The sequence below is a fragment of the Lactuca serriola genome, chromosome 8 (genome assembly GCF_051521515.1).
Source record: "Lactuca serriola cultivar US96UC23 chromosome 8, Lser_US96UC23_V15, whole genome shotgun sequence".
Lineage (NCBI taxonomy): Eukaryota > Viridiplantae > Streptophyta > Magnoliopsida > Asterales > Asteraceae > Lactuca > Lactuca serriola.
In genome coordinates, this window is record NC_136415.1 from 136,494,033 (window position 1) to 136,506,908 (window position 12,876).

The 12,876-nt window shown below is 35.8% G+C and overlaps 2 protein-coding genes across 12 annotated transcripts; both read right to left on the reverse strand.

Moving 5' to 3' along the window:
• EMB1974 (NHL domain-containing protein) lies at positions 1–4,546 on the reverse strand. Of its 5 annotated transcripts, none has more exons than XM_079016629.1 (18): positions 4,397–4,546; positions 4,207–4,325; positions 3,978–4,119; positions 3,737–3,828; positions 3,503–3,650; positions 3,262–3,400; positions 3,069–3,162; positions 2,824–2,964; positions 2,405–2,505; positions 2,202–2,315; positions 1,891–2,117; positions 1,756–1,814; positions 1,494–1,670; positions 1,291–1,414; positions 1,134–1,192; positions 894–1,039; positions 667–828; positions 1–451 (listed from the first exon to the last, which is right to left on the reverse strand). In XM_079016629.1, exons 2-18 carry the CDS (start codon positions 4,223–4,225, stop codon positions 215–217), a joined length of 2,181 nt encoding a protein of 726 aa, XP_078872755.1. In that variant the 5' UTR covers positions 4,226–4,325; positions 4,397–4,546; the 3' UTR covers positions 1–214. The 5 variants fall into 5 exon arrangements, with proteins under 5 accessions (XP_078872755.1, XP_078872757.1, XP_078872756.1 ...); XM_079016631.1 differs by having other exon boundaries at positions 3,978–4,098; positions 4,397–4,545; XM_079016630.1 differs by having other exon boundaries at positions 4,207–4,328; positions 4,397–4,508.
• A 1,449-nt stretch (positions 4,547–5,995) lies between these two features.
• LOC145066082 (phosphoglycolate phosphatase) lies at positions 5,996–9,059 on the reverse strand. Of its 7 annotated transcripts, none has more exons than XM_079013262.1 (9): positions 8,920–9,059; positions 8,316–8,458; positions 7,933–8,238; positions 7,611–7,836; positions 7,388–7,534; positions 7,043–7,167; positions 6,739–6,943; positions 6,397–6,659; positions 5,996–6,291 (listed from the first exon to the last, which is right to left on the reverse strand). In XM_079013262.1, exons 2-9 carry the CDS (start codon positions 8,420–8,422, stop codon positions 6,123–6,125), a joined length of 1,548 nt encoding a protein of 515 aa, XP_078869388.1. In that variant the 5' UTR covers positions 8,423–8,458; positions 8,920–9,059; the 3' UTR covers positions 5,996–6,122. The 7 variants fall into 7 exon arrangements, with proteins under 7 accessions (XP_078869388.1, XP_078869384.1, XP_078869386.1 ...); XM_079013258.1 differs by having other exon boundaries at positions 8,316–8,778; positions 8,920–9,042; XM_079013260.1 differs by having other exon boundaries at positions 8,813–9,033.
• Positions 9,060–12,876: the final 3,817 nt, after the last annotated feature.

The window sequence follows — 12,876 nt, forward strand, 5'->3', positions numbered from 1 at the left end:
TGAGTCAGAATAAATGTAACTAATTTCACTTTTCAAATAACGATTATTAAAGTACAAAATCAATAGCCAAAATTTTCTTTTGATTGCCCGGAACAAGTGATTTGAAAAACATTTCTTACCAGAAGATGAGGTGGCAAGCAAGAAGCATCGATATTAGGCACCACCAGCCTCCCCAAGGGACAAAAAAGTAATTATACAAGAGAAAGAAGTGTAGTTACTTGAGAGAAACATTAACTTGTATAGCAGATTCTGTCAAAATTATGTCTTTTGAGTTGTCTGCTTTTGGGTGGTCAAGTGAATTGATCTTTAACTTGACATGTAATGGCCTCAAAAAGACATTGTTACCCTTCCCACTCGGGTTTAAAGCATCTATCAATCTACCCACCTCCTGCTTTTTCTTAGAATCATCACCGCTTTTATGTCTCAAGTACAATGCAGCATTGATAATAACCTGGAAGAAAATCAAACATTTATTTTTTGAATGCTGGAAATCACAACCTACTTTACTCTTTTTTACCACAATGGACATACTAATAACAATGTACTTATATTTCTTTACCGATAATAGCAACATACATACGTTGCTATTATGGGAAGACAATATAAGTAGGAAGCAAAAAATTGGATATGCTTGAAGAAGAAGAAGAAGAAGAAGAAGAAGAATACCTCACTTGTTCCTGGGCTAGTATTCACAGCACAATCAATGAATACGTTTCCATCTTGCACTCTGGAATCAGACATGTTTTTATCCTCTTCAGCATCCACTTGTTTTTGTGTTAAAGACGCAAGTTCATCTAACTCATCATACCATTGTTGGGCCACACCAACCTGCATTCATTTCAGGGTAATATTTTGAGAAAACGGAAGGGCAAATTTGTAAACTGTAATTCAACCTTTTCTGTGGATTCAGCTTTGTTCTCAGCTCCTAAAGTTTCAGTGGCAGTGCCTCTTGTTTGGCGCCATATACAAGCTTCATCTAGCGGCTCCACAAGCTCTGTCTCTTGAGGGATTTCTACTTTCATCCGTATGTCTATCCTGCCTGTTTGTTTCATAACCTTTTTTTTACTAAACAAAAATAGAAACCATGATCAAGTGAAAGAGCATGTAGATAGAGACGGTTAATTATTAATTACCTGGTAACAAGCTGAAATGTTGAATATGATCCAGGGGAAGTCCCGAGACACCAAAACCACTATCACATTGGTAGAAAAAGGTATACATACATACATGAGTGTCCTAAATGGGTCAGGTCATGGGTTATAGAAATAGAGATAGAATAAGATTACTCACGCAGCATAAGCTGATTCCATAGGGGGGACCAACCAGTATGGCAATCCAAGCATTCCAAAATTTGAGAACTCGAAGCTTGTCATTGAGTCACAAGTTTTGTTGTATTTCAGCACCACCTGACCATCTAATAACCACTCTTGTTTCTTAAGAGGATACTATAGTTCATCAATTAAAAAAAAAAGGAAGAAAACATTTGATTTTACCTGTGTCACAAATTACGATATTGTCCTGAAAAGTTGCCACGGAAGAGAGCAGACCCGCATGTGAAATACCCTCCACCGAGAAATTATTTTGTGGAAGCTGACTAGGCGGTATTTCTTTTACAAGGGATGATTTCTCCTTTATCAACTGTCCGCAGATGTCTATAATATTTGCAGATCCTTCACACCACAAAAACTATTATTGACTAACATGATTAATAAACCTAGAAACATCAAAAGAACATGTAGACATTAAAAGTCAAACCTTTGACCACTTCTTTAATGATACCAGATGACAGATCCATGATCCATAAAGTTTCAAAACTGCATGAAAACCATTATATAGGAGATCAACAGTATATCATGTTGATTAAAATATGACATGTGAAATGTGGATTACCTGCGGTTGAGAATAAAGAGGTCGTTTTCCAATGACTTGAGAAGATGCCAGGGGTAAAAAAGTAATCTAGGATCAACTTCCTCAGAATTTGAAGGAATGTCTTTCGTACTCCAAAGTTTATCAATGATCCAACTCACTAAACCGCTTTTTGTCTCACTGACATTAGGTTTTGGATATAATGTCTCAACTGTCCTGCTCTCCATATCAGCTCTCCTTATAGCATGATTCTTTCATCACATGAAAAGTAAAAACCATAATATGACTATATCGCCTATCAATATATTTGTAATTAATCATTTAAAAAAGAATACCTCTGAGTCAACAAAATAGAGGTAATCATCCTCATTGTGATAAAACAAAGCAGCAGGGCGGATTATTTTAGAAGATTCAAACTCTCCATCTTCAAATCCAGGTGAAGATCCAATCTGAAAAATATATTTATATTATTAGCATAAGCTTTTAGCTGCTCAAAATTGAAATGCTATGTGAGTTACAAATGGAACTCCTTACATACACAATCTAAGATCTTTCCATTGCCATCAAACACAATTATACGGTGGTGATTTGTGTCAGAAAGAAACAACCGTTCATTAACTTCATCAACCTCAATGCAACCTGCAAATTATATTTACCACAACATTAGCTAAGATGTTGGTTCTTTTTTAAGCAAATTGTGGAAAATAGCAATGTACTTTGTAACTATGTTGCTATTATGACTAAAAAGTAAAGTACAATGCAATTACCCACTATTTGCTCTTTCTTTTTGACTGAATGGAGACATGACTTAATCTGGTAAGTTATATATGGGTGTCTCTTTTTGACTTGATGTGGAAACAACGAATTAATACAGAAAGTCAGGGAAAAAAAGGCTTTTTTTTATTTTTAATAAATTTTGCCCTCATTTACTTTTCCTTCTAGTGTTGACTACTGTACCTGGAAAATAAAGAAGTAAATTCTGCAATGGGGAACAGAGATATGGTTCCTTTAAAGCATCAAGTGGCTTTACCCAACTGCCTCTCAGATTATGCAACAATCCTGGTTTTTCTTTCTGTTGCACGATTAACTCCTTAATGGCTGTAGGTTTTTCATCACAACAAAATAAATAAATAAATAAATAAATAGAAAAATAATATGATACAACACAAAAGATAAACAAATGAAAGTGAAAAATAGGGCACCTGTCTCAAGAATTTCAAAATCCACATCCTTGTCATGCAAGAGTAGAGGACCTTCCATACCTTTAAATATCATGTAGCCCATTTTATCAGACATCTACAAACAACAAACAAGGATATAATCATATAAACAATACAACAAAAAACGATTCTTACAAACACTGAAGATTCATCTGGCAATATCTATAAATATTACCTCAGAAAGAGATTTGGTCGAGACTAAAATAGGAAATGTGATGTATTCACTCACGATAGTCTTTGCTAAATGAGAACGAACAACATCACTGCTAACTGATTTGCAGACCTGAAATCCCATAACATTCAGGGAAGGATGCCTGGAATGATAAACATATAGGAAAATGAATATCAATGAGTTTTAAAATTCGATGCAAGTAAAGTAAAGAAGCTAATGATAACTATATAAACTATTTTTAGACCTTTGTTGAAGTGATTTTACTTTTTCAAACATAAAGGTTGAATTGTGGCCTGATTCAAGAAAAGCGCCAGCAACAACTAAGAAGACTCCATTTTTCCCGGTTAAATCCTTGGTAGCAGTGCTTCTATTGAACCAACAATGAGAGGGACCTATGTATTTAAGATAAAATATTTATCAGCCACAAAATTCCATTGCACAAGTATGTATAATCCAAGAAATGAATAAGGAATTATACCTTCGAGCTCGTTAAGACTAGATCTGATGAAGGTAGACAATAGATCGACCTCTGAAGGCGACGTTCTACATGATTCTGGTACAGTTGAAAACCTGAAAGAAGCTGTCGTTGGTGAATTAGGAAAGTAAAGCAACCCCTTTATCAGTGACGCTGAATGATGGAATTTGACTTCAAAGAATCCAAATATATCATAAAAACAGACCGATTGAAGAAAGCTTTAACGGGAAGAAAACAGATTTACCTATGAGTATGTTGTTTATGTATTAATCCACCATCGTTGATTTTCCGGCATGAATATAGAGCAACCGAGTTGACTACCCGTCTGGATGCTTGATACTTCCTTAATATATGATACCATCTACCTAAAACAATTATACCAAAATCTGGAATTCATCAGAATCAATGCCATAATCAAACTTAATGACTGAAGTTTGAATGTGCATAACCAAATTGAGAGGCAAAAACATTACCTACTGATCGCATCACCATAGTCGCACTCGTGTAACAATGTACGACTCTTCTTTCCCCAGGCGTTGAATTTATTAAAAACCCAAATCGAATCTGATTATAAAGTCGAAGCCGAATTTGGCTGCTGCATATAAGTACTTGAATCAAAGCAATTCACAAGGAAAGGGGACTGTAAAAAAAAATTTGAAAAACCTCTGGGAATGATGCCCCTGTTATGCATTTTTTTCCTCTAAACCCCTTTCCTGCTAAACCCTAAAAAATACAAGGAGCAAGGGCATGTTTCAAAACCATTTTTTTTCAATTTCACAAACTTCTATTAAAAGGTGTGTTTGACTTGATTAATCATAGTAGTTTGATGTGAATTCTAAGTTCAAATCGTGCTAATTAAGTTTCTTAGAAGGGACGGAGTAGATTATATTTTATAGTAGGTTTACGGTTACCATTCGCTACATCGTCCCGAACTCGCACGGGGCGGGTTACTTAACCCACTTCTTGTTTCTCTTTTCTTCTTTCGCTATCAAAAGTATTCACCAGTAACCATAAATATAGTGTTTGTCACATCATTATCAGTTTCACTTTGTCACCACACACAACCACTAAAGGTCGATATATCCACCACTTCAAATCACTATATTCATCTTATTTTTTGATCATTAAATAAAAAATATTTTTTTAATTACTTAAAATGTAGAGAACAAAAAAAATTATTGAATGTGTTGGTTGGTCTTTGCGCGACCACTAACCACGAGGTGATGTTCATGGTTAGTGGTTGTTGCCAAATAGACCAAGATGGTGTCCTTAATATCCTTCTTAATAAATGAAGGTTTTTTTTGCCACATGTCAATCTCTTATGAGTTTTGACACTTGTCATTTTGTGGTATTTTTGAGTAAATGTTTTTTCCATTTGTCATTTTCTTATTTTTTTTTATCTTTCTTAATTAACACATCATATTTACACCTTAAGTAATAATTGTCTTAATTGAAAATAACCAATAAATTACAATATTACAACTCATGTAGTATTTAATATGTTTCATTTTAAATTTAAATTTTAAATTTCAAATTTAAATAAATTTTTATTTAAACCTTCATATTTAATTTTTTTTTATCCAACCCGTATAACATACGGGTCTCACAACTAGTGTATTATAGATAGCCTTAACCACTTGTATTATTAACTTTGTACCAAATCTAAAATGTGTAGATTGGGAGGGATGTCAAAAAAAAAATCATTTTCTTATCTACCATTGTCATTTAACAATTTAAGTTTAAATTGTGACAATTAAGTCAATGAAAAATAAAAATATATATTATTAAGTCATTGAAAATAAAAATATATATTATAAGTTTATATATATATATATATATATATATATATATATATATATATATATATATATATATATATATATATATATATATATATATTAAACGTTTTTACAACCTACTCCAAATTCTTTTATAACTCTATTTTATACTTTTTTTTCTTTCTTTATACTTTCTTTGCAATATTTTAAAATACTTTGGATTAAAAAAAGGCCTTATAAAATTGCATTTACTCAAAGCTAGATTAAGGACATATTCGACAAAACTAGTGGATAGCTGGTAAAATTTTGTTAAACGTTACGTGAGATAGCTTTTAAATTGTGAGCGTTTTGTTTAAACTAAACGCTAAAAATATATAGTGTCGAACGAGACTTTTTTATCAAAACGGAGCGTTTTGTCAAACTCTAGAAGCTAAAACACTCGATGTCAAAGAATCCTTAATAGTCCAAACACATTTTCCTTGAATTTTGCATGAAATAAATTGTTATTATACTGTATTCTAATATGCATGAATACATTGATTGTCCATCTAAATCATTACACTGCCAAAAGAATAAACATAAACACCGAGTATAGGGAGGGATATACATCTTTATTTCCACCTCAGCGACTGTCTTATCCCAGTGTAAATGAGACCCAAAGATCTCCCAATCAAACAAACCAAAAAGAAAGACACTGCATCGCTAATTTTTGCAGCAACTGTCCTTACAAAAGGCATTCCAATATCACTCAGCTCAAGGTATAGGCTGAAATAGTACCTCCTACATACACCAAAGTCAAAACAATAATAAATCATTAACATGATCTTTTTGATCTAATGGCCCAGATTTGTTCATAAATAAAAGAGTCAAACACTTAATCCATACCAGCCAACGAGGCCCCGTAATTCTTTGGTGCGCTTCACAGGTACACGAACACAGCTGATTACAGCATAGCATAATAAAGGAGACGCCAATGGTAATGGTGTTGATTTCTTTACACCAATCTTCTTCAACCAATCAAACTTTCCAGAATTGCCCTTGGAGGATTCAAGAACGCGTTGACTTTCAAGGACACAGAGGTCAAACCGATCCTCATACATGGATACAACCGTCTCCATGTTTTGAACAAACCACTGGTTCAGTGACACCTGTAACATCATCAATCATAATTATTTTTTTATTGTTTTAACTTTTAAATCATAATACCAAATTTTACAATTGTTGTACCTCGTTACGTAGTCTTTGAAGTGCTCGGGTCGATAAGGTGCACAGATTCAAACCAAGGTCATTTATGTCATTTGACATGTCACTGTCTACAGAAATTAATTCTAAATAGATGCTCGCGATTCCATCAGATAATGTGATCACCAAATCTTCCAACACAGAAACCCCCCAACAATCAAAAAATTTGTCACTGTAACGGGAATCCTGGCTGTTGGTGAACATTCAAAGAAAATTTAGACTTCAAATTAATGACTTTTTAAATAAATAAAATAATAATACAGAAACTGTAATATTATATATTATATACCTGACAGAATCAAATCTAAGTATGTAAAGTAGTTCAGTATAAAGATCCTCCTTGCCTGATTTTTTAACCATTTGTACAACAGAGTCATCTCCTTTTAACTTTTCAAATAATCGAAGGGGGAGTTCCTGATTCAAGAAAAAAAAAAATCTTAATATGAAACCACTTTTAGCACTTGTATCTGCTTCTTAGATTTCCTTATAGAAAAATTACAGAAAAACCCTTACATTTTAAGTAAGGACTTAATCTTTACTTTTTTCCAATCAAACCATGAAAGTTTCATCATTTTTCCAAATTAACCACTTTGACCTTTTTCTTACAGTATACCATCCTTGTTTTTGAACGTACCTTCATGGATCTCTTGTTTCTTACTAAAAGCTCTTCTTTCAGCCAATTTGTGCATATAGACAATGAAGATCTCTGTAGGATTTCAGAGAAAACCTTCTGCAGGTTTTTCATGTCTGATGTAGAAGTGTTACTATAGATATTGTCCACCTATAATCAAGTAATTGAACTTTTTATTAAGAAAATAAAAAGAGAAGTACAAACCAATATAGGAAAAAGTACCTGCCTCGTTTTTAAGCCAATGAAAGGAAGCCAACATCAACCGGAACCTGGGACCCTCTGCAATGGCAGACAAACTTGAGGATTTGTTGGCAGTTTGTCCTGATTCCATAGTTTCAGTTTCAAGTTTGGTCCCATATTCAATTGCAGTTATGGAATTGATAAGTTTGTTTTCCACAGTGTCCCATGACAACTCTAAGCTAACCTCCTTGCCCTTATCATTCTTTACACCACTGCAGATTTTGAGAGGATCAACAACAGATAGAATATTGATTGAATATATATGAGAAAGATTATATATTATATTTCTTTTCTAGTACCTTGCTTACCTACCAGAAATGGGAGTCCCATCAGGAGCCACATTATCACTAGATTTGTTTCTTCTAGAAGTTGAAAACGGCCCATCAGCAGGTATAACTCCAGCCAAATGTGTAAGAAAAATACTTGACATGAGGAGCACTTGATCAATTACAGGAATCCACACAGAAGGATCACCATTTGTACTTATTAAAGTTCCTAAACAATAGCATTCCATGATTTTCGGCTTCTGCTTGTGATTTACTTTTAGGTTTGTGAAGCAGAATCCACCAGCCTTGTGTTGTGTAGCTCTACCACAGGCAGCATAAGACCTCCTACTGATTAATGGTAGTTCAAATATAATCAGAAGTAAGAAAAACATGAAAACTAAAAGTTATTAAGTTAAGTGTAAGACCTGCGAGTTTGAGCACATAACCCATTTGGCATAAAACTTAGCTCCGTAACAGAATTTCCATAAACGGGAAACTTCATAAATGGCAGGACAGCAACATATTCTGTCATTCGTCTATCTTCCTGCTTTTTCCCTTAGAACATTAACTATAAAAGAAACAAATAACGTCACAAATTGTAGTAGCAGATAACTTCCAGAGCACACATCTATAAGATCAACAGACACCAATGCCCACAGCCAACCGTAACCGAATCGAGGAAAACGTAGATTACCGCAATAGCTCGTGTCATGACTACAAGGTGCAGTATCAAGTATCAACAGTCAAACCGATATGAATTCACTTGCAAACAAAAACCTAAAGTGTTTCCTACATTGTATTCAATCAACTGTGAACTCAATTGGGGCCTCGATCAAAATTTATTTGAGTTCATACCTATAGATCAGGTCAGCGCTGTTAATGTAAGATCTGTTAAGTAGCAGAGAATCAGTAGTGTAGTTACCAGGTGAAATAACGACGTGACCGAGGTGTAGGAACCCTAAATTTTAGGGAACAGAGTTGGAAATCCAAGAGAGTTGAAATTGAAGATTGGATATCGTATGTGCGTACCTGGCTTTTTTGGGTGTGCAAAGTGGTTCTAATCTCTGGATTTCCACTCTATCGAAAGAGCCTCAAGGGCCCATTCATGGGCGAACGGTTTTGTTTGGCACCGTGTCCAGATTTCCAAAGACACACGTTTCGCACACTTCAAAACCTTACAAACACACATATCACACCAAACCCACAAAAACACACACACCACGGGCCACACTACCCACTCCTCTATTCATAATTTGATATAGAAAAGATGTAATGCCGAATTGTATCTGTGTTTGAGTTTGTGTTCATGTTCAAATGACTCGGTGTGGGCAGACGGGTGCCGTTTTTGTCACATAGACACACTTAAACGGCGTTATCACGGGAGGAACACCGTCCTCTTCCCGTTATGTGGTCTTCAGTGGTCATGGCAACGATCTGCAACACCATTTTCCCTTTGATTTCTTTCTTTCTTCGTCGGTTTTTTCTTCACTTCAACGTCGTTCCTTACATGTAACATCACCCCCAAAAAAAAGTGGTGGAGATTAAGAAGCTTTTTGATGCTTACCTAGTCTCACCACCCCGTTGACCATACCCATCGGGCCATCACCCTCATATGCCGCATCATTTCATGTTTGGTACGTTGTGGAAATTTCAACACAAAAAATATGTTGTTATATTGTATCGTATTCAAGTTAACACATGAAACATAGTCAATTTTAAACCTTCTTATCCGTAATATTTTTCAGATTAAATAATACTTTGTAATTCTTTAAAAACTTGAACAATCACATTTAGCTCCTTCGAAAACTAAAAAATCGTCTTATCCAAATTGTCAAATTCCAATGACTCCTTTAAAGTTCATATTCGTTTAGTAGATAGATAGTGGTTCTTCATTTCTTCATGTCTTAACTCCTAGTAATGGTAACATCAAAATGAAACACACGTGTTTAGAATATTGTTTCTCAATCAAGTTGAAGACCTGGTGTACAACCATAGATTTAGGATTTCAATTGTAAACTTAGTATAAATTGCAATCATAAGTATACGTTGCAAACCACTTCAGAATAAAGACAAATACATTGTTCTCTTTATTTACATGGTTACATGATATCAGAGCCACTTAAGAATTTTTTTTTTCCTCTTGTTGTTCATCCATGGCCGCCAATCACATTCTTCTCAATCCTAATAACAATTCCACTCTCAACTTTTAATTTACATCCATCAACATCAAACTAGATCGTGGCAACTACTCTTTATGGCGATCAACCATCATATCAACTCTTGAAACATTTGAGTTAGACGAGTTTACCCTAGCCCCAAATCCACCATCAGAGACAATTATTTCCACCCACCGAAGGTCCACCCACCATGTAACATTCAAGTTTTGATAAATTTCTTTTCTAGCCCTTTATGTTAAATTGTTAACATTTTGGTCCCCTGGTTAGTACGTAGGGCGTACTCAATGAGTACGCTTAGCGTACTAGCCATCCTGATGGTCACATGTTCCACCCACCTACGCAGGGCATACGTGGAGTACACATGGCGTACGCAAGGCTGGGACAAACCCTAATTTTTAGGGTTTGTGCCCTATTTAAACAACTTAAACTCATATCTTGGACATTTTAGACCAGCCTCCACCTCCCCTTTACCATGAAATCGGAACACTAGAGTGATTTGGTTAGTTTTAAGCTTGAAAGAGTGTTTATTGGTGGTTTGTGAAAAAGAAGAAAAAGAGGAACACTTGGAGGAGTAGCTAGGGCTTTTAGATCCATAATCACCTTCTCATTTGCAAGTTTTTGAGGTAAAAATCTCACACCTTGATGATCATGTATGTTAGACTAGTTTATGGTGTATTTTGTGCACTTTTGAGTCTTATGTGTAAAATGTGAGCTTTTTATCTACTCCAAAAGCAATGGATGCTAGATCTTAGCTCCATTCAGTCCCCATGCTCATAAAAATGTCAACTTTATGGAGTATTTTGATCAATGCATGTATTAAGATCTTTATTAAGCTCTTTTTGAGATATTGAGTCCCATTAAGTCATGCATGAGTGTAAAGTTGTCAACTTTATGTGATAAGTCATAGAAAGGGCACACTAGGGAGTATGAAACATCCAAAAGTATGGTCCCAAAAAATTAATTTTAATAATAGATAAAATAGTATTTTTTTCTAATGATATCCAACCATTTAAATAAAACCCAATGTATCATTTTGTCATAAAATCAGAGTAAACATCACAAGCGGAATCTCAACGGTGTGTGAAATGTAGTCATCCCGAGTTCTTCCCTTTACAACCGGAAGTACTTGAAACATGAACTAAAAACGGTAAGCACAAAGCTTACTGATTCTCCCCAAAATACCACATAACAATCATACAGTAAACATATAGTGGGTTCCGCCCTGTCATTGGGCCTCGCTCAACATTAGACCTCCTCCGACATCGGGCCCCGCCCGGCATCGAGTTGAGCTCGGTAAATGAGCCCCACTGAAACATCCCAAAAACACGGTCCAAAATTTTCGTTTTTAATCATTATAAAATCATAGTAATCCAATCATCACATAAAAACATAAGTGGTAATATCTCAAAACATCATGTCAAAACATTGTATCCAAATCATATATCAAAACATAAGAGTAAATCCTCCCAGTCTAAAACATTGTTGTATGTGCAATGCAGTCATCCCGAGCTCTTCCCTTTGCTACCGAAAGTACCTAAAACCAAAACTGAAATTGTAAGCATGAAATTTAGCGAGTCTCGATCCCCAAACTACCACATACCATACACATAATCACATAATCGCATATAACATTCATTGGGCCCCGCCCTACTACCTCTGGCGCTACCTGGCATCAGGCCCCGCCCGGCATAAGACCACATCTGGCATCGAGCTCCGCCCGGCATTGAGCAAAGCTCGACATACATATGAGCATAACTACTAATACACATAACATAGGCATAACTACTTAACTATAACATATACACATTCCTCGAGCCCCACCCGGCATCAGACCGAAATCCGGAAACATGCAAACATTCATCGGGAACTGCCCTGGCATCGGGTCGTAGTGTGGAAACATACAAATACATATACATGCAAGAATCACAAAAGACATCAAGCATATTAACATTCTTCGGGTACGCCCCGGCATCGGACCGTAGTCCGGAAAAACATATACACTTATATCGGGCCCCACCCCGCATCAGACCTTAATCTGTAACATACTATTATACATAAACGGGTCGTCCTTTTGTGCATTCGACCTGTTCCTACTTGAGGAAAACTCACCTCGTAAGCTAGTTGTGAAATCTCACGTGAGGGATCTCCGACGGCTGCTCCAATGACTCCCCGACTATCTTTATCACAATAACACATAGTCAAAATCTGATAATCCTTCTTAGGGTAAAATGATCATTTTACCCTTGGTCAAAGTCAACGTTCTAGGTTGACTCAGCTTGCCGAGTTGACTCATCAACTCGCCGAGTTCTATAGATCAAAAACCCTGAAATCACGATCCAACTCGTCGAGTTCCCTAGCTACTCATAGTCGCGATTTGGTGAATTAACTCGTCGAGTCCCTTCACAGACTCGTCGAGTTCTACCTTAAACGGAATCGGGACATAACGACTCAACTCATCGAGTCCCTCTTTGGACTCGTCGAGTTCCCTGGTATGTTTGGGTCATCTTAAAGGATTAAGCCCATACTCTTCAGATCCAAACTCCATACTTCATCCACCTACTAGAAATGCCCTTTTAAGGGTAAAGTTTCCAAATTTACCCACTAATAGTCCTTCTTAATGGGTTTAGCTAAAACCCTAGTTCTCTAGGACATAGATCTTGCTCCAAAAGTCATAATACTCCAAACTAAAGCATACTAACATAGATCTAGGTCTTAGACACCATTTGAACACGTAAAGCACCTAACTTTCCTTTCATGCATGGCCTTTTGGGGTTAAAAGGCCAAAATAGCACCTTAAAGCTTGCATGGG